Source organism: Oryza sativa, chromosome 11, assembly GCF_034140825.1.
Source record: "Oryza sativa Japonica Group chromosome 11, ASM3414082v1".
In the NCBI taxonomy this organism is placed as follows: Eukaryota; Viridiplantae; Streptophyta; class Magnoliopsida; order Poales; family Poaceae; genus Oryza; species Oryza sativa.
In genome coordinates this window covers 27,774,929-27,791,158 of record NC_089045.1, presented here as the reverse complement: position 1 = coordinate 27,791,158, position 16,230 = coordinate 27,774,929, and the positions used below count along the sequence as shown (strand labels likewise).

The following is a 16,230-nucleotide window of genomic DNA, read 5'->3' as shown; positions in this document are numbered from 1 at the left end:
CGACCGGCGCGGCGCCCGGTTATTGCCATGGAGCACGCCGGCGGCGAGCCGCCGGGCGGCGGCGGCGACCACGTTAGCCCTCCTGCTGCTGCAACTCGTGACCACCAGCAGCTGCCACAAGTTAACGGCTCCTCATCATCTCGTGCACTCGGCGCAAGGTACATACTACGTACACTAATCATAAGCGAATTTTTAATTTTACGACTCAAATTACATGATTAGAGTAAATTAATTAATTAATTTCATAAAGCCACCTACTATGATACTCCCTCCGTTTCAGGTTATAAAATATTTTGGCTTTGGTCAAAGTCTGACCAAAGCCAAAATATCTTATAACTTGAAACGGAGGGAGTACAATTTACACCAAACTACAGTGATTATTTTTTGCACGCGACACGTAACCCTATATATTATGGTCTTAAATTTCTCACTATTAATTATTTTGACTTTTAAGTTATACAATTATATATTAAATTTATGGGTTTTTATTCCCCGTATAAAATGGTTTCTTAAATTTTTGATATGTGAATAGGGATGAAAACGGTCGGAAACGATCGGAAAACAGCCTCAACAATTTCCGTAACCATATTTTTTTCGGAAACGAAATCGGAAACGGTAAAGTCGGAAACGAAAACGATATCGGAAATATCGGAAGACCAGAAACAGAACAATACGGATGGAAACATGTCGGTACAGATCGAAAACCGGTAACAAATACGGAAACTATAAAAACATATATTTAACTTTACATAAGTATGTTATATATATATACATAAATTCAAGCTTATACTATATAAATTATAAATTAACTTCATTTTAGCCATGTACAAAAGTTAGAGATTTTATTGAAGAGTCATTCAATCTATAAGCTGTGGGTCAAGTATAGACATGTCCTATAATATCGACATATTTAGAATACGGTAATTACCATATTATAAGAAACGGTAATTTCCGCGAGAATACGGTAAATACGGAAACGATCGGTATAACAGCAAAACCATTTCCGTTTTCATTTCCATATTTTTTACCATTTCCATTTTTGTTTCGGTCGATTACCATTTCCATATGGCTCAGCCAGTAGAAAGTTGAAAACTAACGCCGGTCGGCCGGTAATTACCGTTACCGTTTTCACCCCTATATGTGAATATATCAAAATAATTAATGGTGTAGTTTTGTAAAACTTTAGAACTGTAATATCTACGGTTATTAAAATCTCTGTGATTTTTTATAACCTGCACCTTTACGGAGTTTGATGAAAATTACCCTTATTTTTATTCCACAACGTAAGCTCTATACGGGCGCTAACAGTTGATACAAGCGTCAATGTTTTTAATTCAGGAATTGTCTTATGTTGCTCGGCACGTGTATTCAACCAAGCTACATGCCATATTTAAAAAGAAATGAAATAATCCCAATTAAAGTAAGCATTCACAATGTATGTCATTTTGAAAATTAATTTAGAATTGATTTTTTGGGTTATTTTATCGTAGTCTATTTTTACCATATTACAATAGTATTTAAACCATGAAAAATACAATTATATAATATAAATATTAAATAATAAACTATTTTTGTGTTACTATGTTCGAATTTGAAGTGTGCCCAACCAACGAGACGCTTTTGTTTGATGTTATAATAATATATAATGCCATTGACGTTTTAGTCGACGTTTGACCATTCACTTTATTAAAAAAATTATGTAATGTATCATTTATTTTATTTGTGATTGGATTTATCATCAAATATTCTTTAAGCACGACATAAATATTTTTATATTTATAAAAAAAATATAAATAAAACGAATGGTCACGTTAGTAAAAAAAAGACAGAGGGAGTATTACAGAAGTCTCTCCCCTCTTTTTTCTTTTTTTTTTTTTTGAGGGACCAAACCTCAATCATCAGTCCATCAGGTAGGAGAAGAGGTAGGCAGCTGAGGAGTGAAAGAACCCTAAAACCAAAATTCCCCAACTCTCGCTGTCGCCATGGACGGCGAAGCCGGCGGCGGCCGAGCTGGCCGGGGACGGGGACGGGGAGACCGTTCCACTCGCCGTCGACCTGGCCGTAGGGGAACCCGACACCCTGTTTCTTCTTCTTCTTCTTCTTCTTCTTCTTCTCCTCCTGTCCTGGATTATTATAGCATCCATGACCAAACCTGGTGAGCTAAGCTCCTCCCTATTCCCTTTCTCCTTTCCCTAATTCTGGGTAAAATTTAGAGGAGTTTTTCTGTGGAAGGGCGATTTACATGCTATTTTATCTAAAATGGACCAATTTTTTTGGCTCTTGATCGACCAGCAGCGGTCTTGTCTGATACTCAACCTAATTGGCCCTGTGATATTCTGCCCATTACTTGGGGCTTTGCAATCGAAAGTGCAATATTCAACATGTTTCTAGGGGGGGGGGTAAATTATAAGATGTATGAATGGTTAAATTTATAGCGACAGTGACCATCTTATGTGCAGCATTTCTCTGTTAAAGTATCTCCACTATAGTTGTCACTGACTAATGGCCATGCTTGCTGTCGTATATGTCTTGACCAGGGTTAAGGAGCGTGACGATGATGTGAGTAGCAGTGAACTTGGCCCTACAAGTAAAGATCTGTCAAAAGTTGAGGCACTGTCACTGGATGACTCACAACATGCATCTGGTTCAACTGATTGGTACAATCATTATCTTATTTTTTTTCTTTCAAATGATGAGTAGGACCATTATTTATGTGGTATAATGTTTCATCATTAGTTTAGTTGTTTCCATGATAGTTTCCATGCCTCTAGTTCTTTTACTTCAAATTGTATTGACTAGCTGCATGGGTATTATTGATATGGCCTAGTGTCGTGGTACATGCTGGCAACACGGGCAGTGATGGACTTGATTCTACATTTGCACAGCCAGCAGCACTTGAGGAAGCTGTTTCGCCTTCGCTGTAAGTGTTTTGCAACCAATTTTTATTTGATGTATATGACCATTTTTAATATTTGATAGTCAGTCTTTTTATTTTTCTTAACTAAGATTTTTATTAGTCTTGCAATTCAATTATATTGTAGTTTGCATTACAGTAATTGAGGAAATAATAGTTTGTCGCTAAATCACAATTGACATGACCAAAATATGACAAAGAATAGATGAAGTCCTCTCGCAGCACAAAGGTTTACACTAGCTTGTTTCACTAACGATATGGTTACAATTTTGATTACTTAGGTCAGAGGAGATACGCGAATATGAGGAATACTTAAAGGAGCATACCTTTGATAGTATGGAAGCAGCTTTTGAATATCTTCGCACCGGTCAGCGTGTAGTTTTGCCTAAGGTTGAATTTAGTGATGATGAATCAAGTTCTGAGCAGTTTTTGCTAGAAAAATCTGAAGATCAATCAACACTAGAACCGGAACATGACAAATCAGCTGTGACACAAGGACAATGTGATGACTCTTCTTTAGAAGGAATCACTCAGAACGGGAAAAAGTGGATGAGTGAGGAGGCGATGGTAGCATTTGAAAAGTATATTACAAGAAGAGATGATCTTAAGGTTCGAACTCTATTTCTCTCTCTCTTAAGGTTTGACTACTCTGATTTCTAGTAATTGTTTGTACATTCTATGAAGCTTGTAATAACCACATCAGCTAACGTTGTTTCTAGGAATATGATTACCAATTTGATGAGCTGCTACATCAGTGCTTTAACGTGGAACATTATTACAAGATTTTTCATCACTTCAACTTCACTGTCAAGATGAAGGCGCCCTGTTCAACTGATTGGACATCGGTGTTATATTTTGCCGAAGTGAAGGAATTATTGGGCCATAAAATTTACTTCTGCTCTCCTTTAGAGCCCAATGAAGATGGTATGAGAATACCTGTGATACGACTTAAATATCCACTACAAAATTATTGGTTTTAATATGTTTTCTCTTTTGTAGGTAATTGCTATGCATGTAAGAACCAAGGGATGGAGAATTTGAAGCATCCAATAGTTGGCGTGTTTGATCGAGGCTTTCCAACTCAAGTGTTCCCCTACACATACTCGAGTGGCTCTGAGGATGAAGCATGGCTCTGATCATCGATGGAGCTGACGCCGATTATTACTCCAGTGTGTAATGCGTTTTAGACTCGATTAATCGGCTCGATCCCTAGACTGAACCAATTAATCAACGCGTCTTTGCATGCTACAACTCGTGTCAGCATGAGCATGGGCTGAAAACTACATATGCATTATCATTGATCTCGTTTGTGAATGCTGAACTCTGTAGTTGTGATTGGTAGTCGATGCAAGAGTTAGTAGATCTTGTTTCTATCTATATTTATGTAACTCGCAAATTTGTGAATGCTAACTTGTTAACTTTCAAACTCATGCATGCATGGTTGATGCGTGTGTAGCCACTACTAGTAAGTATTGATGTTTGGCGTATATGGTCGCCGGTTGCAAGCAGAGCACGCATGAGAAATGCAGTGAGGCGAGCTATCATAGCATCACCAACAATACTCCTATTTCATTCCCAAAACCAATCCTATTTCATTCCCAAAACCAATTTTGAGGGTAAAAGAAGCGCGGCGATCGAACCTTCGCTAGTAGAGTATGTTCGACTGGGTACATAAGTACTCCATCCCAAAATAACTCAATCTAGGATGGGGATGTGACCATCTTGAGTTATTTTGAGACGGAGGGAGCACATAACGAACGGCCTCCATATGATTAGCTATGAATCTGTCACATGAGATGAGATATTTACTCTGTTCCGTACATGCATCATAAAGCACTGAAATAAAATCGATCAACACCCGTTAGAATTTTAATTGTTCGATAGAATGCTAAATTTAAGATTTCAGCTAACAATGCTATATTTTCATAATTTTTCATTAAAAGTTATTAGTATTATTTCTAAAAGAATCCACGTGTGCACGTGCAGTACCAAGCACCCATGGCAAGCGTTCGCACCTGAAGGAGAAGATTGGATGTTCAACCATGCATACCAATTTCATCACAATACTGTCAGACAAACGAGTTGCACAATATTTTAGACTTCAGTACTACAACAAGTGTTGTGAGCGAAATAGTGCTGCTGAAAACAAACTATGTCAGCATCCAACATATCATGATAATCTAAGTGATTACTCCAAACCATCATCCATATACACATCTTTTTTGGGTAACACGAGCTCAGTCACTGGTATACATGTAAGGAAATACAGTGTCAGGTGAGCCCATCTCAAATCCACCTGTAGCTGGATGCCTCAGCCTCAGGTCATCCATTCCTTGGTTTCTGCATGCATAACAGTGACCTGATAGAAAAAAAAAAAAAACATAACCCAGACAAATTGCATGAGAGAACTTCGTATATTGTTACATGTTCTAATATTTAATTCCTTTTGACAAGAAACAATACCATTCTCACGTGGTTCCAAGGGACAGCAGAAGTAATATTTTCTCCTGAATATCATCTTTACTTCAGCAAAATACATTGACTCAGACCACTCATCTGAATCATGCTTTTTTATCTTGACATTAAAATTATAATGGTGGAAATTTTGGAAATAGCTTTCCACATGGAAACACTGGTGGCAAAGTTCAAGGTGATATTGATGTCCCTAAAAGAGAACACTCAGTAAGTAAAACCATAGTTGTGTTCAAGAAAAACAAAAGTAAAATCATACTTGAAATTTGAATAATAATGAGCAATAGAGTTATACAAACCGCAAGATCAGCTTTTCCTTCAATATATTTCTTGAAAGCCACCATCACCTCCTCGCCCATCCATTTTTTCCCTCTCTCAACAATTTCTTCTATAGAAACCTCGGTCCTGTATTTACAAATTAATTCAGTTGCAGATTAGGTCATGTTTATCAATATTAAGACATTTCTATAGAGTTCAGTAGCATTACTCTTGAAACTAGATTCAAGCAACCTATTTAAGATCTTCTTTTAGTATCTACAAATTATACCAGAACATGATATCGCTTTAGAGATAGTTTGCAGAAAGGGTATGTGCATGTGGCCATGTGCTCATTTCAGTATATTGGCATGCATGTTCAGCATGTGCAAATGCTGCTCATTAATTAATCATCATTGACCACATATACTGCTTTAATTTACTATTAGAGACTTTCCCCTTTGGAAAGAGGACCCACGATGAGATTTCCCTTTAATGCCATTGTACTCATCATTTTCATAAGTGTTCTGTATAATTCATTGCAATTCACATCAGATCAGGCCAACTGCATATTGTAATGGACCAATTGCATATTGTAATGGACTAGATCAACTCGAATGTACCTAGTATGCTATAACGAATAAACACCATAAAAGAGAAACTGGTAGTGATGCATGGCCTGGAAGGCTGGAACTGAAAGAGAGTTTGGCCTAGAGTTGAACTGATATCAATTAGAGAAACATATCTTTTTTAGAATTTTCGTTGTCTTTGAATTGGTTACTGGTTCAATACTGCCTTTTCTCTCTTCCACAGATTATGCTAAAAGTAAAGAGGCTTCTTATTATTAACCTTGTAGAAGGGTGTCCTTTTGGTATCTACGTACTGTAAATACAGGCTTCTTTATATGCTACCAATAATATAACTACTAGTAGTGAATGAAACCAGCAGCTCAGGATCAGGTGTCTATGAAGAATTGGAAACAAAGTTTTGATAGCATACCAAAATACTGCTCAATAAGAATTAAAAATAAATTGAACAGATTTTATTCCTAGCTAGGTATGTCTGGTCTGTGTAAACTCATGACATGATATGAAGATTACCAATTTACACCAGGATACTAACCAATTTACACCAGGATAATAATTAATTCGTCAGACATACCTACCCACTAAAGTTCAACAATCATGTTTGCAGTGGCAATACCTTGTTTCATTAATATACTTGTGAAATGGCTGGTATTCCAACTGTATAATAACATGGTCCTAATGGGAGTACTCTCTACTTCGACCAGTTAAGTATATAACACTGGATTTGACTGTTTGATAGTTAACTTACAAAAAGGTAACTTAACCACTAAAGGAGTACCTCAGATAAGAAAATCAGAAAGAGAACACCAAGTGCAGTTCCAAGTTCCAACTTATGAGAGAGAGAGAGAGAGAGAGAGAGAGAGAGAGAGAGCATTTAAGAGATTGGTTAAGGAACTAAAGATGAGCTGTGTACCATCATTGAAAGGTGGTTCTTATCAGGTTATCTGTTAACTTCAAATCTACTCCAAGGAAAAATTCAAAAATCTACTTCAAAGGTGGTTCTTATCAAAGTATTGAATATTTAACAAGAATTGAAAAATCTTCAATGAGTATAAACAATGCTAACAATAGCAAGCCAATCAAGGAAAAATAATTGGAACTTTACCTTGGTTGATGAATGGGCAAAATTTGCTGAGACGGTTCCTCCTTGCATGACACTATGTTATGCTGAGCAGCATCAGAAGTCTGCTGTGGTGCCCGAAGTGTCTGGGCTTCCTGATCAACTAGTGAAGACTTCGGCTTCTGGAAGGGATCCGGTGGTGGTTCCATACCCCACTCAAGAGCTAGGGCGGTTAAAGCAACATGCTCGTAAGCTACAACTTCATTCCAAGCATCCTCGATGCTGGTATGGACATGCCCTTTAGAGTAGTATTCCTGTAGTTGGCGCAGACACTCCTCCCTGAATAAAAGTGTGCTCATATGGTTAAAAGAAAGCAATAAATTATACATCAAAAGGTTATGAAGGCAAAGTGAATTCATTTCTCTAGTGCAAAAAGAATCTACAGATACTGTCAGTGAACAGCAACAGCCAGGAGTGATCATCAGTGTTTACTATCAATGCCATTTGGACTTTATGCAGCAGCAAGTCTTTTTTTTAATAGAATTTCAGAGCCTTCATTTGATTGGACAGAGAAACAAACTGTAATCACCTTTCAAGTATAAGAAAGAAAATTAGGACTAGAAATGAGGCATTCAAACGACTTAATCTGCTACAAGTGACTGAGAACAACAGCGCATCCCCATACATTTGCCCCCTTGAAGAAAATTGGACAGCGAATCTGAAAGCACCCTCACTAGCTCTACGCACACCTAAGATGCAGGCAACAGAGATCTGGCCTTATAATTTGAATCAAATAATGGTAAAAGCATACTTACACATCATCTGAATCATCTTTGGGCTTGTCCTTAACAAATTTTGAGGTCACTTGGTTGCTGCCAGGAGTGCCAGCATCATAAGTAGACTCATTGGACCTACATCATACCATAAAACCACTCAATCAGCTGTTAGTTAATTCAATCATTAGTTATGTAGTAGTTTATTTGATAGAAATCACCATCAACTACTTTTATGAAGTTAGTCATGGCTCATGAGCCCTGCTAAAAAAGTTAGTGACGAATTAAATATCTTTTCCATCCGTATACTGTCTCTCCACCATGTGACCCTTAACTTGACTCCTCTAGCAATTTTGCTTGGTAGTGGACTAGTTGCTTACAAGTCTGGTTGCATTCATTAGATTAAGCTAGACCAAGATACTCATAAGGATTGAGGAATTGCAAAAAAAAAAAAAAAATGTACCGTGATTTATCCTAACATAACTCAGATTTCTAACCCTTTGGTGCACATTGAGAATTCTGCAGAACACATCCAAGGATGACCTAGGAATTCTAATAAAGACACCAGCATTTAAATAAGAAAAGGCATGACCCATCAGTTGAATAAATGCCAAGAGTCAATCAGCAAAAGAGAAATGATCATACCTCTCAGTTGAGTCAAGCCTAGAGAGTGAGTCATTTATCATCAGTGCCTTGAATTTTGGAATGTCTGCAGTTGTAGTGCCAAGCTCACTACTCACCTCGCTTACATTCTTCTCATCCCTGAACAAATTATGTCGAGTGGACATAATGGAGGTATTTTCAAACAATGACTAAAAGGAAAAGCGATGTTTTTTTTAATTGAAAACATACAGTGATTTGGTTTTTGATTGTACTTGTCCTCGTATTCCTTGGGACCGTTTGGGGCGGTCTGAATAAAGTACACTTTGCCGAACACGAGGCCTACGATCAGCTGATGCACATCCGGGGATCCTGCAAAGGTTACAGTTTCAGGTGAATTTTAAATGACCATACATATATGTCATGTTTTACAATTTTTCTGTGGCTAGAGATGGTTCTTGGTTTGCTTACAAGGAGGGGACTGTAAAAAGCTTGTTGGCTCTCAAACACCTCCAAACAGTAATTGTTGGCGGATGGCATGAGGCCCTTCGATCAAATCTGCCGAAACCTGTGGCGAAGGTTGCGAACCAAGAATGGTGTGAGGCGAAGGGTCGCGTGAGTAAGCCGGAGGCGCCTCAGGCGAAGGGTGCAAGACGAAGTATACCTGCCGAAGAAGGACGACTTCGCCATGTCTAGTTCGCCCCCGCAAGGGCCGAAGAAGCCTTTCCGGCCCATAAAGCCTAGGGGCTATAGGGCCGGCGATCGCCCGACGGCCCATCAAGGGCCCACAAGCCCCCTTGACATTGTGTATCCCTGTAAATGTCCCTTTCATAAGGGCAACCATGTAAATTCCCCTGTATAACCTAAACCCTAGTAGTAAGAATCTGTAATGGGGCTATAAATAGTCCCCTAGGGCCATGTAATGGGGGATCGAAGAAGGAGAAATTTCAAAAAACCAATGCATTTCGTTTCTTTCCAACCACTGTTAAGTGACCACGTCTTTCGACGTATGCGGTTGTCGTTTCGACAACAGTAATGAACCCAAAAACCACCACTAGCCACAAAAGATTTGATGTGTTCAACTCAGAAATATTTGTGGAGGATGTAAATTGTCTTTGAAAACTAAAAAACCTTCCCCTCCGGTGGCACATTACTACTTAGAAACAGTATTCTGCCTATGAGTGTTTGACAGACAGTGGACAAAAGGAGGGAGACTGGTGATGACTATCTAATTCCCATCCTCTGAGTAGAAGCATGATGCAGCCACACTCCCACTATGCTTTAACATAAGCATGGAGTCCTAGTAGACTTTAGTATAAAAAGAAATTTTGCATAGAAAAAAAAATTGCATAGAAACATGCATGTGAAATTTGTTGAACATTGCAACGCAATTAGGTGAAGATCGATATATAAGACGGCTGCTGGAGCCGGGAGGGCATAGCAGGAGGGAGCATATGGCGAGTCGATTAGGCTATTTCTACGGAAACAACCTGTAGGTAAATCCTCAACATTTTTACCCAGAATTAGGCTCTTTTTGTACTGTGTTTGTGTGGGGGGTGGCTCTGGAAAGGGGAAAGGGAGGGAGGGAGGAGCTAAGCTCACCAAGCTGCTAGACCTGGACGGACGAGGCGGATGATCCTCCGACGAGGTCGATCTTCCTCGCTGCGCCCTTCTTCTCCCAACCCTTCTCCTCCTTCCAGGGAAGAAGAAGAAGAAGAAGAAGAAGAAGAAGAAGAAGAAGAAGAAGAAGAAGAAGAAGAAGAAGAAGAAGAAACAGGGTATCTGGTTCCCCGACGGACAGGTCGACGGGGGCGAGGGGAACGGCCGCCGCCGGGACCGGCGAAGGTCACGTCTCCCCGGCCGCCCGCATCGCCGTCCATGGCGACGATGAGCCCCGCGCGAGTAAAATTGTTGGGGGAATTTTTGGTTTTAGGGATCAGCCGGATTCAGGTTTGGTTTTTTGGTCCCGTCTACGATTACGGCTGTGTTCGGAGGTCGGAACCCATCCACTAGCACTTGATTAATTAAGTACTAGCTATTTTTTTAAAAAAATATATTAATATGATTTTTTAAAGTAACTTTTAATAGAAACTTTTAAAAAATAACATACCGTTTAGCAGTTTGAAAAGCGTCCGCGCGGAGAATGAGAGAAGACAGTTGGAAGAACAGAACAGACTACCGAAATCTGAATATAAGGTATATCGATTCATTGTTAGTTGCTACATACTCTATGTTGCTTTTTTTGACAGAATAAGATAGTAGGTCAATATAAGATATGTCGATTTATTTTAATTTGCTACATATTAAGACAAGAGTAGGTCGGATCGACATGTCATGCGCTCTTGTGTAAAATTGCATTGCTTTTTGTTTGATATTGGATGATTTTGGCCTCATCATCTGACCAAATACAGATAATACGCCATACAGTGTATTAGCAAAATAATAGTAATTTGTAGGTAAAACTTTTGTATATAAGTTTTTAGCAACTTAAATGCTAATGCCGAAAAATGATTTTTGATAAAAAAAACTTCAAAATTAAGTTTTAATGTTTAAACTTTAACAGCAACTGATGCTGATGCTGAATAGAGGAAACGATGGCCCTTTGGCAAGTGCTTTAGTCTATCTGCTATGGTAATTTCTTTTTCTTTATTAATTATATGGTGCATAGGCACACCATACACACCATACACATATAACATCACACTCACACGAACGAATATGTTCTCTAATGCTCAAAGCCTAAAAAAAACAAAACAACAGGGCATCCTTAATCTCATTAAATTTCTACTGGTAGCCGTACCAGAATCTAAATTCTGGCGGATGGAGCAATGAACCTCCACTATCACATCACCGATCGATGCTTCCCCTGCCCTATCAATTTGACTATATAACTCAGGCCATCAATCCTTTTTGCCAATTCAGTTTCCTTCAAACTAAGGTTGAAGTATAGATCTTAAAACACAACTGACGTTCTACCTTTAGCTACCGAAAGCAAAATTAATCTTGACAGGTATAACCACCATTTCTATATATAATTTGTGACATTGACGTTTTAAGATAAGGTTAGATTCAAATAATTAAAACTTCTACTATCAATTACTCCCTCTGTTTCAAGTTATAAGACGTTTTGATTTTGGTCAAATTCAATCTATTTCAAGTTTAACTAAGTTTATAGGAAAAAAGTAGTAACATTTATCATACTAAATTAGTTTCATCAAATCAATAATTGAATATATTTTCATAATAAATTTGTCTTTAGTTGAAAATATTGTTATTTTTTTCTATAAACTTAATCAAACTTAAAGCAGTTTGACTTTGATCAAAGTTAAAATGTCTTATAACCTGAAACGGAGGGAGGGAGTAACTTATAAAATATTTAAAAACACAATATATAGATTGAGTAGCTAGATTAGTCTAAAAATACTTTAAATATTTGCCATTTTTATATATTTTGGTATAGAAGATCATATCTAAAGATATGTTTTGGAACCGTTACATTGTCTAAAACGTAGTAAAAAAAATATAGCATGAGAGTATCTACCATTACACATAGAGACATCATATTTGTTGTTATTATTATTAACATAAATTGGCCATCCGAATCTAGGATTAAACATGGAATATTTACTTAATTAATTACCGGCGATGATGGGTTGACTGAGGTGGTGGAGGCGGCATCGGCTCCATGATCGCTGGCCGCTTCGACGACTTTAGAGAGATCGAAGAGCGATGCTGTCGGCGGCGCCTGACGTTAATTACCTAGCGCTGAGTTACATTAACGCCTTCCTTCTTAATTATTAATCTGTTTGCAGGACATAAACTTACGAGTCGGAGACGTAGTCCGGCGTACCTACGTATAGTACTATTGATCAAGCTTAATTTCCCCTCCTTTTGCCCCAACTCATTCTGTGTAGCAATATCATGAAACATATAGTTGATTTTGGCAGCTTATGATCTCCAAATTATTTGGGGACGTGCGTTGACTTTACATATGGAACATTGACCAACTTTCCACCATAAAAAGTGACTATCTGAGAGGAAGTGGATTTTTTTCGGTCCCTCGAGAGGACATGTCTTTCAAAAAGTTATTAAAAAATTTATCAAGATATATCAATATATGATATATCTTTTCGCAAGCATGCGAGTTAAAATTCGGCTTATACAATTCGAAACAAAAAAAATACAAATTTGACCGTGAATTACACGTTCTATTCAGTTAAATTTGTTATTTTTGTTTCTACTTATATAAGTTGAATTTAAATTTGCATGTTTGTGAAGTGACGTATCATATACATTAATCTATCCTATTATTTTTTTTTAAAAAAATCTTTTGATGACATTTTAAGTGACATGCAAAAATGAGGGATATCCTCTTAAGGGATGAATTGAGTTTTCCCTATTTGGAAACCGGATAATAAAAGGATATGCGTCACATATTGTTCTGCTAGAGTCATATCCATTTTGGAAGCCACCAGCTGCAATCTAGGCCCATAGGTGCCGGTTCTTTACCAAATCCGGCACCTATAATACCACATAGGTACCAGTTTTGTGTTTCTAGCCGGCACCTTTAAGCTAAAAAGGTGTCGGTTTCTATATTATAACCTGCACCTATAATCCTGTAAAAAAAAGGCCGGTTTACAGAATGTCCATCCACATCATATCACGCATATACAGTGTCTATAACCACAAAAATCATAGATCATTTCACATAAAATGCAATTCATCTCACAGAAATGCAATTCAACTCCACATTCAAATATTAATCTCCAAACTACATAAATGCAATTCATCTCCACATTACTCAAGTTATAACACATCAATTCCATATCCACGTACTCTCAAATCCATCCTCATTATTCATAGAAGTAATTCACATCCAAAGTAACCAACAAGCACACATGTGTCAGTGTTGCACATTATATATGTTATGGTTAAATTAAAATTGTACCACTCCTTTTGCAGATAAAAAAAATTATAGGTGCATACATATATACCTCCAGAAGTTAGAGTTTTGAAACTTTTTCTAATTAAATATTTTATCCTAAACATCAAATATTTGTGACAATAAGATCGACGGATTACTAATTTTCGTAACTACTGTGATATGCACATGGACATGGAAATGCTTTTATAAGATTTCAGGAAAAAAATAAACATAAATCACTAGCTTATATTTTGCATGACGTACGTACATTAGCAAATTAAATAAAAGGTCTGTTGCGCCCTGAGACAAATAATTACAGTTTTTTTTCAATTGATTAGAATAACCTCAACTGAGTGACACTTTTGTTGCAGCTGATAATTATAATTACTTCGATAAGATAATTAATTGTTGCCAGGAAAAAAGTTAAAAAATACAGAGATCAAGCTAAGTTGGACACGTTACGTCCATAAATGAGCATGCATGCATGAGCCCATTTTCCCAATATGTCCTCAGCAAAAAGTAGGTATTGCATGAGGGTTCTTTCCTTACAAACAGACCCCCCAAGTCACAAGATTATTAATTTTTAATGCGCATAACTTGTAAAGTTGTAATTTCTACCTTACACAAGTTTCCTTCTTCAACACAGTACAATTTTGTGGATTATCCGTACGTGTGATTTGGATGTGAACAGAAAACTACGTAACCTCCTGATAATTTGACGTACACTTATTTGTTGCCAATTTATTTAATTGACACATTATGAAAATGATTCGTGTAAATAATCGAAGCCCACTTAATTTACAGAGTGCCAAATTATCAAATCTCTCATCAACTCTTCACTGTTAGTATATGTACGTACCTCTCTTAGATAATTAAGACCCACTTAATTAATATAACTGAAATCTATTTAGTACGGTTATTACTATTCACCCCAAGAAGCCATATCATGACATATTATTAACACGTTAGATCGTGTTTTAATAGTTCAGATTAGTATTTTTGTAGCCTTCATATATACAGTATAGGTTTTATTTATGTTAGATTAATAATTTCTCATATATCCATATATTACAATTTCACAAATGCGCTCTACAAGTCAATGTCCCATCGCAACGTGCATGGTGTCGTATACAGTAACCCCAGTAAGAAAAAAAATACATCATTCCCGCAAAAAAAAAATTATATCATCGATGATTAATTTGTTTAAAATAAAAAAACTGCACGAAAACTAAAGCACATCAATTAATAGTCCGGATTAAAAGGCAATTAACTAGGCCCCGTTTGGTTCTATGGGCTAATTATTAGCCCACACCTTTTAGCTCTGAATTAGTCCTTAAGAATCCAAACAGGTGGGCTAATTTAAGGCTAAAGTGAATTAGCCCCCTCAAAACATTAGCCCCTTTAAGAGGTGCTAATAGGGTTAATTTTGGGTGGGGACCATCAAAAAACAGCTCTCTCTCTCTCTCTCCCTCTCTCTCTCCTCTCTTTTTACTATCTCTCTCCACCTTTTAGCCTTGAATTAGCCCATAGATCCAAACATACCACTCTAGGCTAATGTTTAGCCTACCAATTTATGACTAAATATTAGCTCTCAGTATTAGCCCTGGGCTAATCTTCCAAACAGGGCCTAGGTAAACGTCATTAGCAAGGGCAATTTTGTCCGGAAAAAAAACTATCCTTACCCAGCAGCCTGTATCAATTCATCCAGTAGAGTTCTCATCGATCGAACGATGGATAATGGATGCGCGGATCAACGTCTGGTCCATTACTTGTATGCATGCAACTACAATTCCAGGGTTAAGAACCCTTACTTCTCCAGAGTTCAGATGGTTAATACAATCGAGTTATGGATCGAGGAGCTAGCTTCAATTAACTTTTGAACCAGCCGCCCGGGCGACGCAAAAAGGAATAGAGAGATTATTTTGTACTATTTGTACTCTTTTTTCTATAGTACAATATATAATGCCGGCATTGCTAGCTGGATCTTGAAAAGAAAAACTCAAAATTTTGGTATCAGTGAGGACAAATTAAATTTTCCTTTGCAGAAATTAACAAGCTGTATTTCATGTATTCCTAATTATTATTAGTCTGTCTGTCTTTTTGGTAGCAACAAATTAAAAATGCTGATGAGGTGGACGGATGGATCGAAGAGAGGATCAAGGATCAGGACGACAAATTAGGAGGTTGGAACAATTAGCTTCTTAGCTTACAGAATTAGACATTCATCTACCATACAACTAATTTAATATTAATTATTATAAACTTAAAAAAACATATATGTGCAAGTTTTTAACCATTCAAATTCTCCACCAGCTTGTTTTCCCAATCAATCACAACTTCTTTCATTCAATTTAATTATACACACTTTTTAATATCCCTCTTTAGCAACTCTACAAAGGTACTCTATTCTTCATATTTTAAATGCAGTTATGAGTTTCTGAATCCAACTTTGATTATCTGTCTTATTTAAAATATTTTTATGATTAGTCATATTTTATTATTATTAGATAATAAAAAATAAATAGTACTTTATATATGACTAATATTTTTTAATTTTTTAAATAAAACATTTAACACGAAAACTTTAAAATGGGAAATGGGAGGAAGAGAGTATAGCAAATAGCTGGAAAGAACATGCCGGCACA

At 37.1% G+C, this 16,230-nt stretch overlaps 2 protein-coding genes across 2 annotated transcripts; one reads left to right on the top strand and one right to left on the bottom strand.

The window, feature by feature from the left end:
• Positions 1-1,924: 1,924 nt before the first annotated feature.
• Positions 1,925-4,344, top strand: LOC9267570 (uncharacterized). Its single transcript, XM_015760436.3, has 6 exons — positions 1,925-2,155; positions 2,538-2,657; positions 2,828-2,920; positions 3,196-3,523; positions 3,634-3,838; positions 3,914-4,344. Exons 1-6 carry the CDS (start codon positions 1,983-1,985, stop codon positions 4,048-4,050), a joined length of 1,056 nt encoding a protein of 351 aa, XP_015615922.1. The 5' UTR covers positions 1,925-1,982; the 3' UTR covers positions 4,051-4,344.
• Positions 4,345-4,942: 598 nt separating this feature from the next.
• LOC4351030 (uncharacterized) lies at positions 4,943-10,561 on the bottom strand. Its single transcript, XM_015760435.3, has 8 exons — positions 10,264-10,561; positions 8,914-9,033; positions 8,707-8,823; positions 8,104-8,199; positions 7,334-7,627; positions 5,686-5,791; positions 5,378-5,579; positions 4,943-5,273 (listed from the first exon to the last, which is right to left on the bottom strand). The coding sequence occupies exons 1-8, from the start codon at positions 10,539-10,541 to the stop codon at positions 5,152-5,154; spliced, it is 1,335 nt and encodes a 444-aa protein (XP_015615921.1). The 5' UTR covers positions 10,542-10,561; the 3' UTR covers positions 4,943-5,151.
• Between the last annotated feature and the right edge of the window lie 5,669 nt (positions 10,562-16,230).

Coding starts and splice junctions, on each gene's coding strand:
- LOC9267570 (XM_015760436.3), top strand. CDS start 1,983: ATGGACGGCGAAGCCGGCGGCGGCCGAGCTGGCCGGGGACGGGGACGG. Junction 2,658..2,827: donor GCATCTGGTTCAACTGATTG/GTACAATCATTA, acceptor GATATGGCCTAG/TGTCGTGGTACATGCTGGCA. Junction 3,524..3,633: donor CAAGAAGAGATGATCTTAAG/GTTCGAACTCTA, acceptor CGTTGTTTCTAG/GAATATGATTACCAATTTGA.
- LOC4351030 (XM_015760435.3), bottom strand. CDS start 10,541: ATGGACGGCGATGCGGGCGGCCGGGGAGACGTGACCTTCGCCGGTCCC. Junction 9,034..10,263: donor CGTCCAGGTCTAGCAGCTTG/GTGAGCTTAGCT, acceptor TAACCTTTGCAG/GATCCCCGGATGTGCATCAG. Junction 5,580..5,685: donor AAGGAAAAGCTGATCTTGCG/GTTTGTATAACT, acceptor GTTCTCTTTTAG/GGACATCAATATCACCTTGA.